At 36.6% G+C, this 11,606-nt stretch overlaps 2 protein-coding genes across 2 annotated transcripts in view; both read left to right on the plus strand.

Annotated features, from left to right (window-relative positions):
• Positions 1 to 1,413: 1,413 nt before the first annotated feature.
• LOC111407942 (nudix hydrolase 19, chloroplastic) lies at positions 1,414 to 8,055 on the plus strand. The gene is made up of 6 exons (XM_023037668.1): positions 1,414 to 2,050; positions 3,744 to 3,884; positions 3,965 to 4,069; positions 4,320 to 4,419; positions 6,676 to 6,768; positions 7,589 to 8,055. Exons 1-6 carry the CDS (start codon positions 1,478 to 1,480, stop codon positions 7,876 to 7,878), a joined length of 1,302 nt encoding a protein of 433 aa, XP_022893436.1. The 5' UTR covers positions 1,414 to 1,477; the 3' UTR covers positions 7,879 to 8,055.
• A 1,288-nt stretch (positions 8,056 to 9,343) lies between these two features.
• The window catches only part of LOC111407944 (NADH-cytochrome b5 reductase-like protein), a 14,397-nt gene continuing 12,134 nt past the window's right edge, over positions 9,344 to 11,606 (plus strand). Inside the window, exons 1-2 of the mRNA XM_023037671.1 lie at positions 9,344 to 9,573; positions 9,897 to 9,939. Coding sequence (XP_022893439.1) covers positions 9,436 to 9,573; positions 9,897 to 9,939 — 181 coding nt within the window. The 5' untranslated portion in view covers positions 9,344 to 9,435. The remainder of the gene's footprint in view (positions 9,574 to 9,896; positions 9,940 to 11,606) is intronic.

Genomic DNA, 11,606 nt, shown 5'->3' on the forward strand with positions numbered 1-11,606 from the left:
ACAATTGTGAATACAAAACCCTCAAATTGGTTGAAGTGTTGAATTGCTGCTATATCATATTCATTGATCGTTCATTATAATTGAGTAGACAATTAAATTTGAATTTTAATTTAGACTCACATTTCTTTTCCCTTTTTTAATAATTTTCTCGAATTCAGACTAGTTAATCCAAATTTTCTTATTTTTTGGTAACTGATTTATTTTTTTGTTTCTCCTTTTTCCGATCAAGTCACTTGATTAATTATCATATTTTAACTTAGTTTTTAGATTTTATTGTTAACGGAATGATTTAGTTGATTACTTAAACAGTCGTTTTAAAGATTTGACCAATGAGTCTTTCAACATATTATTTTGGTGAAAATTGAATGCCAATAAATATAAGATTGTCCCTCAAAAGCAAGATTTTTGGAAACTAACAATTCCATTTAGTTCGCTTTCGAAAAACTTGCTGGTCACGGATTAGTTCGTTCTGCGTCGACAGCGGCCTAAAATCAAAGGCGCAGGTTGATTGGCCCAAATTACTAAAGATATATTGGTTATTCAAATATTCATAATCATTTTTGAGTTTGCATTCCTTACTAAGGGTCGAATTCTTGATTTTTTTAGAAGTTCGCTGAGTGCTAATATGGTTGAGGCCGTGATTTGTCCTAAAATTTGGTTGTGCAATAATAAGGAGCTTATAGTGATTCATTAATATTTGAATGAAATAGAAGTATTGAATGATTCTCAAAAAATTATAAAAGATAATATCGTATTTGATTTTTCTAATCACTGGTGCTTACGATAAGATGAGCACCTGTGATTTGCTATATTATCCTAAGAACCGGTAATATACCATATTAATTAATTGGTGGATAAAGATTTAGTGACACATCATCGATGTTTAGGATAATATTAGTATCGATGTTCATTAGATTATTTGTCTCTCTTTCTATATATATATTTGGAAAATTTTATTATTTTTCATGTTCGTATTATTTATTTTACAATGAAAATTTTGTCAAATTTTATATCTAAAAAAAAAGTCAAAATTAGCATTGATAGTGGGTTCCAAGTAGGTGACCCCCAATAGGGGGTGACACATAGGGCCCTGGACGTCTAGGGCCTTGTCACCTAAGAATAACCCGTGGGTTCCTTGCCCATTTGATATCCATCATTGGTATATGTTACATTTCGTGTAGAATAGGATAATTTGGAATGGATCATGTCACTTGATCATTCTATCCAGACAAAAGTTAGAAGTTGAGGACAATTTTATAAAGATTGGCAACCTACGATGCAATTTTCCTAAGTTTTCAGACACAAAATATGTGGCTATACAACAAAACAACAATGTCCAGCCCCAAAAGCCGGGGGTAGTGGGGGGCGGGGGAATCCACTTGTCACTATTACATTTCACAAACTGAATTGAGTCACCACCTAACCTCCAATCTTCACCTCGTTAAACGCGACTTATGGACAACCAAATTCAAGGATCATGCTCTGTTCTTCAACTAATGTTACAACCCCCCTCTCCAAAAGGACCAAAATCCAAACCCTTTCTTCTATCCCCCTCCACCTCTGTACGATGAGCCTAATCTCTCATGCCTTTGCAGGCAACCCTATAAGGTCAAGAACCCCAAAACAAACTGACCCCTTTTCTCCACAATCTGCATTTCAGACTCTCAAGACCCTCCTTTTGGGCCACGGTCAAGTACCCATTTCCCCTTATTTCAAGGTCTTGCCTTTCAGAAAGGGAAAGCCTTTGGCCGGGACGACGGCCGATTCTCCTGCCGATGGGCCTAATTGGCATCTGGGGTGGTTGAGTTTGAGGGAGTGTAAGGATTTCTTGGAGAATTCAGAAGTGAGTCTCAGTGAGGATTCGTTGGTTTATTTGGGTTGTAAGTACGAGGATGATGCTGTCTATTGGGCTATTGACGTGTCTGATGCTAGCGAGTTGGTGAGTGAATTGGGGGCTAGACAGTTTTGCTTTGTGGAGTTAAGGACTCTTATGGTAGCCACTGATTGGGCTGATGCAAAAGCAATGGGTGAGCTTGCGGTTGCTGGCCATGTAAGTTTTGCTTTTCCAAGCATATAAGTATATGTTTTTTCGGTTTTTATCTTTAGCCGCCGTTTGGCCCCCATTACTCGATACTATAATTTTTGGAATAATAATTCTTTTTTTTTTTTTTGGGAGAATGTGGAGATGAAAAAGAAGAAAAGTTTTTGATTTATGAGTAATATTCTTTTGTTGGAAAATGTGTGGTTAAAAAGAAGAGAGCAAAATGAATTATAATTGCATTTGCCTCTGCGCTATGATTAGATTGACAACTAACCATAATTGCTGCTTGAGAACCATTGTCAAGCTGAGAAATGGGTTGACAAAATTTCAAGAAATTCCATTTTGGCTACTAACCTTCATTTTGGCCGCTGAATTTAAATGTATTTGTTACAGTTCGGTCATTCTGTCTATTTCTGTTAATTGGACTGATGGAAAAGCTGATGGGACAGTCTTGGCTTAGTTGACAAATGACTATACTACCACATTTCTCTTTCCGTTAGAGACCAAAGATATGGACAGACTGACTGAATTTGTAAAAAAGTTTAAGTTTGCGATGAATATGAAACAAAACGAAATTTAATGATCAGTGTGAAATTTCGCTGGAAGTTTATTCATCACCAGTGTATATTAGCAGCAACACTTTACAGCAAGGGAATAGGTCCTTAGTGGCTTTAGCATCATGTCTTTGTGAAAAAAGACAGCTTGATGTTGAGTGATGATCTACAGCTCTCTTGATTGACTGCCATGGAGTAAAAAATAAAAAGACGAGTTCTTTATGCGTGACCTAGAATTCATCATTATAATATTGTTTGAACTTAAAAAGTAGAAGAGACATAATAAAAAAATTGGATTTATTTTCAATATTTCCCAATGGAGGAGAGGGTAATGTAGTGATGATAAATTGATAATAATAATTTGTGTGGAGCGTTCTAACTTGTAAGGCTAGAGTATTAAAATAACAATCGAGTTTGATAATAGAAGCAGAAGTCAAAGAAAACTTGCCAAAGGAAAAGTATTACGAAAACCACTGACTACTAGCTTATTCACTTGGAGCGCTTCCATAATTTTGTCCCGTTATAAGATTCTTTCACATTAATTTTGATGGGTCATTTTAGTAGGTGTCAAAGTGAATACCTGAGTATATGGGTTTGGTCGTGTTTTCACATTCCTTTGTGGGAATAACCTAAACTTTAAGCCATGGAAGAAATCTGAAGGCGACTCAATAATTTATTGGCGATATACTGGCACTGCCACGGTGCCTATGTGCTTAAAAAATATAGTTATGCCTGTTGCGAAGCCGACACAGAGATGGCTTGTTTTGTTCACCTATGGATTTTTCTCTCATCATCCACAGAGAAAATACTGGTTTCCCAATTCACCCAATGGCTGCTGTAGTTAGAACTTTTTTCAAACGCAAGCAATATGTATGATATTGAGCTTGAGCACCCATTATTAGATAATTGGAAAATTGAAGACATTCTTATTTAGAAGGTGATGAGGCATGTAGTTTGAGTCAGACCTGATGCTGACCCAACATCTTTAAAATCTTGAACGTGATCATTTTAGAGGAAACTTCGATGTTCAGAAGAATGCTTACTGAAAGTTCTATTTCCTGTCACCTGATTTCCACTTTAAGATGCTCGCTACCAATCTCCAAAGGCTGTAGCTTATTGTGTAAATTCTCTCATTTTTATTTGGTCAGGCCAGAGCCCTGATAGAATGGCATAAGGTAGCTCGTTTTTGTGGGTTCTGTGGAGGTAAGACTATCCCTATGGAAGCTGGGAGACGAAAGCAATGCTCAAATGAGTCGTGCAAAAAGAGGATTTATCCTCGAGTTGATCCAGTATGTGATGTGACTTTTCTTTCTCATTACCTGAAAATTTCATGTCATATGAATCATTCTCTGATTGTTGTAATGAACAGGTTGTGATTATGTTGGTCATAGATAAAGAAAATGACCATGTTCTATTAAGTCGACAGTCGAGATTTGTGCCTCGCATGTGGAGTTGCCTTGCTGGCTTTATAGAGGTAAATAGTTGGTCCTTCTTTTTTATTGAGCCACTTTTTATACACTGAATTGTGGAACTTGTTTATCTAATCATATCAATCTGAGGAAGCAGTTTATAATGTTTATTTTGGTTATCCACATCAATTATCATATTCACTGTTGAAATGTTCGCACTATAATTTCCTCATTTTTGTCTCTTTGCACTTTGCACTTTGCCCTTTATTCTTTTTCCATTTTTGTCTACCATATGACTATAATTATTGTCATCAGCCAGGAGAAAGCTTAGAAGAGGCAGTGAGGAGAGAAACGTGGGAGGAAACTGGCATTGAAGTTGGTGAAGTAAAATACCACAGTTCTCAGCCATGGCCCGGTACAGTTAACTTTGCCATGTTCCACTTTCCTTTCTATTCGCATTTCCAACTTTTTTTATGGTTGATTTTGCAAGATGATGATTGCTACTTGGTTTGATATAAATTAGCAGATGAATAAAAATAGACCTCAAGACAATAGAACATACAATAATTTTGGCTTGTGACTAGCAAGAGAAAGTGAGAGACTTGGATATAACTCCGGCTTACACGTGAAGGGGCATATTGAATACATTGCATAGATGATATACATTTGAACTAAATAACTGCTCAAGTTTTTAGATAAATTTGTTCCACACTAATCATATTGCACTAAATCTTGCTGCATCAATCTGTCACCTCTCTAATGGTTTAAGCTTTTAAATGAGGTAGGTAATTAGGTAAACTTGATGTCAGAACAAAGAGATCTTGAATTCAAGTCTTGCCACCATCCATTAGTAGAAGTTCTAAATGTGTTGGACGCTTGATAAAAAATGAACCTCGCCTCTGGAGAAGTGCAAAAAAAATTAATAATAATAAAAAAAAAAATGAATATATACTCTGACCACTTCAGCTTTTGAATAAAATGATGTTATCTTTTTGGACACTGCACATGCATACCTTTATGGCATGTTTGACCATAGTATTGTTCAATACAATTACACCTTCTGTGAATGGTAATGGTCCAATGCTACCCCTATCTTTGCATCTATAAATTAACAAATTTACATTAAAATGTAAGTAAATTAGGTTGGCAAAGTAAGAGCGCTACTAGCTTTCTGAGCATGGTACAAGACAATCAAAAACAACATGGCCACTAATCGGCTCGTGATAATTGTATCTTTAAGCATCATTGGGAGCTAGTATTGGACAATGCTCCTCGACCTTTCAGTTTAAGGTTGAGCTAAAAGATTAGAAACATAAAAAATTTTAATTTCCTTTTTCTGGTAATGTGATTTTGACATTTTTATTTTATTTTTGTTCCAGCATGTCATGCTTTGTTTTTGGAACCAAAAAGTAAGGGAAAGGCAAAAAAATTGCGGATTAAGACTAAACATAATGGAAACTTTAGTTATCTTCTCAAAAGTATCAAATCTTAGTGTGGATATGTATACATTGCCCTTAAAAGAGCTCTGAGGAACATCCTAATTAAGATGTATATTATAAAGTTTCAAGAGAACTGAATATTTCAACTAAGGCTAAACTATAGGAAATAGGGCTGGGCAAATCTCCCGAACCGAACCGACCGAACCGAACCCGAACCGAACCGATCCGAACCCGACGGTTCTTGTCAAATTAAATACCCGAACGGGTATTTGAATTGAGAACCGACGGGTACGGTTCGGTTCTCGGTTCTAGACCAAGAACCGAAGAACCGAATAAGAACCGAATCTTTCTAATTTTTTTTTTATATTGAGTAAATCAAATTATTTTAATTTTAATTTTTTCTAAACAAATTAACAATTTCTACATCCAATTTTTTGGCCCAATAATTTGTTTCATTTCTAATTTTTTAATTTTTGGCCAAATTACCCATTTTATTGTTTCATTTCTTAGCCAAACAAATCAAATCCACTAAATAACCCTAAGCACCTACAATAAAGTGCATAACGTTATCTCGACTCTCGCAGCCTATCTAATATTCCAAAACCTATACAATCGTCGGCCGACACTCTGACCTCCGATCGAAGCCGTGACTTTCCCCGACTGAAGCTTTGATCGTAGCGATCATTTGAACAAGATAGTTTACTAATCTCTGACATTCCAAAACTATTGAATGTATCATTAGTCGTATTTATATAACGTTGTTATAAATGTTAAAAAATTTAATTATAGTACAGAACCGAACGGAACCGAACCGATCCGAACCGAACCGAATGGAACCGAACCCGAACGGTTCCATAAATATATTTGGACCCGACGGTTCCATTTACTAGATACCCGAAAAGTTTGGTTCGGTTCGGTTCTAAAGAGAACCGAACTGAACCGACCCGCGCCCACCCCTAATAGGAAATTATCATATTGTTAAGTGCTAGGAAGCATGAACATTTTGCCAGGGAAAACCATGGTGTAAAAAATAAAAAATTAAAAAAAATCCATATCCTGTAGAGGGCGTTTTTTAATTTGTAGTTAACATTATTACATATTTGTAGTTAACATTAGTCCTGTAAATTCGATTTGCATATGATGGAAATGGGGTTTACCAGTGCAAATGGATAGTAGTTTTCTCATTGCATCTTGTTTTCGGGCTAACAGTTTTTTACTTGGTTTCTCCTCAGTTGGGCCCAGCAGCATGCCATGCCAGTTAATGGTTGGGTTCTATGCTTATGCCAAGTCTTTGGAGATAGACGTGGACAAGGAGGAGTTAGAAGGTACTTTTGTTATACTGATGGATTCTAAATGAACTTCCCTTTCCACAGTTTTATTTTATACCACAGCAAATTTCTCTCCTGCCAGTTTGATGAAAAATTAATCGACAGATTAACCATACTCATGCTTACACTTCCCGTGCACACATGCAAAGGGGTTTTCCATGTGCACGTCTAAATTAGTATCCACTCTCTTGTGCTCACAAAGACACTTCCTACCTCCATTGCACAGACACTTCAACTAGGGTAGCATGTCTGTATTCGACACGTGTCATGTGTTGGATACTGACACTCTTTGAACACTTGACCATGACCTTTTTTTTTATTTTTTTTAGAAATATTATATATTTTTAATTCAAAGGACCGGTGATTGTGAGGATCCAATTCTTGACTGGAGGGGACACCAAATGCCTCTACCCTTCCATCCTTGGATGGATAGAGAGGGAGGGCAGAGCTTTTGGTCACGTGTCGGACACTGGCACTCCTTGAACACAATATCATGGTAACTTTCCCTTTTATATTTGAAACATTCTATTTTTTTAACTTAAAGTTGATATTAAATAAAAAATATGTACTCATATTTAAAAGATTTCAACAAAAAAATTAATAACAAGTATAAACTAAATTTATATTATATGGATGAAGAATTTTAAAGAATTTAGTCAACATGTCGATAATGTGTTGTGTCAGTATTTTCTTGAAAAATTGTGTGTTAATGTATCGGGTACGTGTTGTGTCGGACAAACATGACCATGTTAGTGCATCATAGCTCCCTACTGTCAAATAATGTGGTGGTTATCTTAAATTTTTTTCCTTTCCTCAGATGCTAAATGGCACACTCGAGATGATGTAAAGAAGGCTCTTACATTTGCTGAATACAAGAAGGCGCAAAAGACGACAGCAACTAAAGTAGACCAAATGTGCAAGGGGGTTGAGAAAGGGCAAAACTTGTCTGCAGATTACACTGTCGAAAGTGGGGAACTTGCAACTATGTTTATCCCGGGACCATTTGCAATTGCTCATCATCTCATCTCATCGTGGGCCAATCAAGTTGATGATAATGGTAATGGAGCACAGATGAAACAAGCTGGCAATTCGTTCTCAAGCTTGTAGTTTCAGAGCGAAACGATTGTCTATTACGAATGTTCCAAAAATGTACTATTTTATGCAGGTGTCGACTTGTAAATCCTATCATTCCTTTTCGCAATGTTGTTTGCGTAGAGAATGTGTATCTTTTACTTTCTAACTTTAAAATCTCATCATTTACGAAATACATCAGTATTAAATTCATTTTATATTAAAATCTTTTTCTTTACAAGGCGTACGACTATAAGACTATATAGTTCACTTTACCAAGCAAGCCATTAAAGTTTGTGATTCAAGTTACAACTTTTATATGCGGTTGATGAAGATTTTTTTAGCTGTGTCACACTTACCCGAAAGTCGAGCAGTGACATTGAATATGCTTTAAACCATCTCCAGGTGTATGTTTACCTACTCGTTATATTATGTACAAATTTGCTTATTATCTCTATAGAATATGCAAATAAGGTTTTACTTCGTACATTTGTATTTATACCTTGCCAAGTCCTGTTAAATTGCTATGCATCTTAGCATCAGAGTGTGCTCATTTGATTGTCGATCGAGCTAAAGAATCCATAGAGCCGAGACATCTCTTAAGAAGAGGATCATCTCGAGGCAGAAGTCCTTGGGAACTCTTCCATACAAAAGATGAGCATATCCTAACAAGTCTCTTGTAATGAAAACCATCATACTGGACAATTTAATAGATAGGATGTTAAGTCCTTCGTTGCTATGTAATCCTCTCTATGGAACATATAGTGATGTATTTTCAAGTGTTTGTTGATTCTTGATCATCTTTTAGCGGCTTACCAAAGCGAACACATCAATAACAGAGCTAGTACACAAGTTCGTCCTAGCGTTTAGGTTGTTTAAACAAAAGATTCTAGAATGAGACTGGAACGAAAAAATAACTTCTTTGCATAGGACTTTGGGAATGAATCTCTCAAGTAAAGGAAAATGACGGTATTCTTAAAATGGGGGATTTAGAAGGAGATTTTGCAGAGGTTGCTATTTTCTTGCAACTAATTTTAGACCAACATTAGCTAACTACTCTGACCATAGTAGTGATTACATATATAGTGCTTGTTTAGCATGACTTTTAAAAAGCCAAAAGGAACTTTAAAGGATCAAAAGTTGCTATTAAACTGTTTGCCTAATTTTATAAAAGTTATTCTTCTCATTAGTAGTGCTTTTAGAGGAAGTTAATTGTGATTTTCTCTAAAAGTACTTTTGTAAGAGGGTTTTTTTAAAAATTACTTTTTAAATAAAACTTAAGATATCTACCTCCTAAAAGCAAAAGTCATGTCAAAATGGCTCATCTCGTCCTGGCTAACATACTGATCGGCTCTATTTGCCAAGACGGGCCCTAGAGTACTGAAACAAATTGGGCCCGACATGGTCTGGTACAGAACATTGGTTGGGCCGGTCCAGCTAGCACAAGAGTACCGGCCCAATTCTGTTGAGGCCTTTTACTGCCATTGCTCCCAAATTCAGGTTCCTCTGATTCGTAAATCTTCGCAGTATCAGTGGAGTTTGAAGAATCTGAAAACCCTCACTGAACACTGATTTCACTGAAACTGATATAAAATGGCCGTTTTTATCAAAAGACTGAGCAAGGCTGCACCGATCGCATTCGGCGGCACCAATTTCCGCGTGCCTTTTGGGGCTCTTGCCACGATTTCTGGTGGCTTCTCGTATTATTACTACTTTTCGTCGCCAAATTTGGTATTTTCGTAATCCAGTTTCATCTCTGTCTAATAATGTCGACTGTAAAAGTCGTGGCTTTGAATTTAATATATATTTTCATTTTGTTGATGCTGTTATTTAATTAGTGTATTTTTGAGCTTGAATTCTCTTGTTCTAGTTCTATAGATTTTTCTTTAATAATAATTAATGTGAAATTTGTGATAGCGAGGACACTGTAATGTACTTATTTTCGGCCGAATTACTTGTTATTTAATACTGTGGAATGATCAATTCCCATTTTCTGGATATTATTTTTTCTGGCTTAGATATTTTTGTATAATGTCGTATTCTTTTTAATTCAGGTTTATTTAGATCCGCTCAGTGAAGATAGTTCTCCAAAAGTTGGTGGGTTCTCCTCTCCTTTCTACAATTGTTAATAATTTCAATCTTGATTCACGTCTCAATTATTTCTTGTGGTCATTGAATCCAAATCTAAGTCAATTACACTGCTGTAACAGTACTTGTACTTGCAACTGGGATGTATTGGCTGAAGCAACTATTTCTTTTTATACAAATGCATTTGGTTAGCAACTCATATGAATGAAGGTATCTACACTAGCAACATGGGCTTGCATAACTCATCTCACAAGTTTGTGGAGTAAGGAGTTTATCCCTTTAGAGGTGCAGTGTGAAGAATTCAAATTTTGCACCTTTGAACTTGGATTAAAACAAAAAGAAATAAAAAAATTCTAAGAAATAATATGGACCAGTATGATTGTGAAAGATTTCCTGTCCTTGAACCTTGAGATATATCTGATTGCGGCATGCCGTACCTTGAAGTGAAGTGACTTTGTGGTTTATGATATTGACTTTCTTTGCTAGATTTAAGTAACCTTTTCAAATTTAAAGAGATGTACACAAACATGCATTAAAATCTGGACTAGTTGATTCCTCTACGCACCTCTGTGCATGTAGTTCAGAAGCATCAAGTTTTGGAATTCAGGGAGAGGCTTATGGAGCCAAAGAATGTCTAGAAGTCCATCCTTTCACCCTTACGTCATGGACAAACTGGAAGGTCGAAATCAAGTCGTGAATATGACCTATAGAGAATGCTCTTGAACGTTGTTGCTTTTGATTATTTTGTTGAACTCGGTTAGAATATGCTATGTTATGGAGATTTCTTCTTTAGTCCCCAGCCTATATCTTATGAGCCTTTGCACTCACAGACACTCATATAATTTGGCTAAATAAATTCATGTAATTTGAAACTTTCGCTGGTAAGTTAAACATGTAGCTGAAAGCCATAAATTGTTTGAAGAATATGTGATGTAGTATCAATAACAGAGAAAGAAGAAGGGGGGGAGGGAGGAGCCGGAGAAGAGAGGAGAATACGGAGGAGGGAAAAGACGGCTGCAAGCCAAATCCTTAATTAATCAAATTCATCAACTCAAATAACAATGTAAGATAGGTTTAAATACTGAAAATAATGCAGACCTAGGGCTAAGCCCAATACACAAGTCCATAAAATTAAAATAACCTAAATTCCAACTAAAATAATTAAAATTGCTAAAATTAATTAAAATTGGATGTCCTCATCAATTCTCCCGGGGTGGGAGAGAAAACTCGACCCTGTCGAGTGGCTAAATCACCATAGGCATCTGTCAATCTCCCAACCATAAGCTGAGTGGCTGGGCAAGCTTCTTCCTGCGTCTGTAGAAATGCGTCAGTGGCGGTCTGAACCTGGTGTCCTCATCAACTCCCCTCGGGTGGACGGGGGGCGATCTGGGCCAAGGAAGATCCTGCTGACTCCGATAAAGCTCTAGCAAATCTGGATCCAAATGCTGTAGTGTCTCCCTGGAGATCCATGCACAATCAGAATCTGGTCGACCAACCCAACGAACAAGGAAGCGCTGAACCTCTCCATCATTAGTGAACACAGTTTCTTCATCTAAAATAGCATCAATTTTATCTGTGTGTGCTGTGAGAGGTGGTAGTGGGTTAGAGGGGGCCAAAGAATTAGGATCAAGGTCCACAAAAGGAGGTAACAGGGGATCATCTGAGGGAATGAAATG

The sequence above is a fragment of the Olea europaea genome, chromosome 13 (genome assembly GCF_002742605.1).
Source record: "Olea europaea var. sylvestris chromosome 13, O_europaea_v1, whole genome shotgun sequence".
NCBI classification, from domain to species: domain Eukaryota; kingdom Viridiplantae; phylum Streptophyta; class Magnoliopsida; order Lamiales; family Oleaceae; genus Olea; species Olea europaea.

Bases quoted from the DNA above. Each gene is read 5' to 3' on its own strand.
- LOC111407942 (XM_023037668.1), top strand. From the start codon at position 1,478: ATGCTCTGTTCTTCAACTAATGTTACAACCCCCCTCTCCAAAAGGACC. The intron at 3,885-3,964 runs GTATGTGATGTG...TGTAATGAACAG, and splicing joins TTTATCCTCGAGTTGATCCA to GTTGTGATTATGTTGGTCAT. The intron at 4,420-6,675 runs GTACAGTTAACT...GTTTCTCCTCAG, and splicing joins CAGTTCTCAGCCATGGCCCG to TTGGGCCCAGCAGCATGCCA.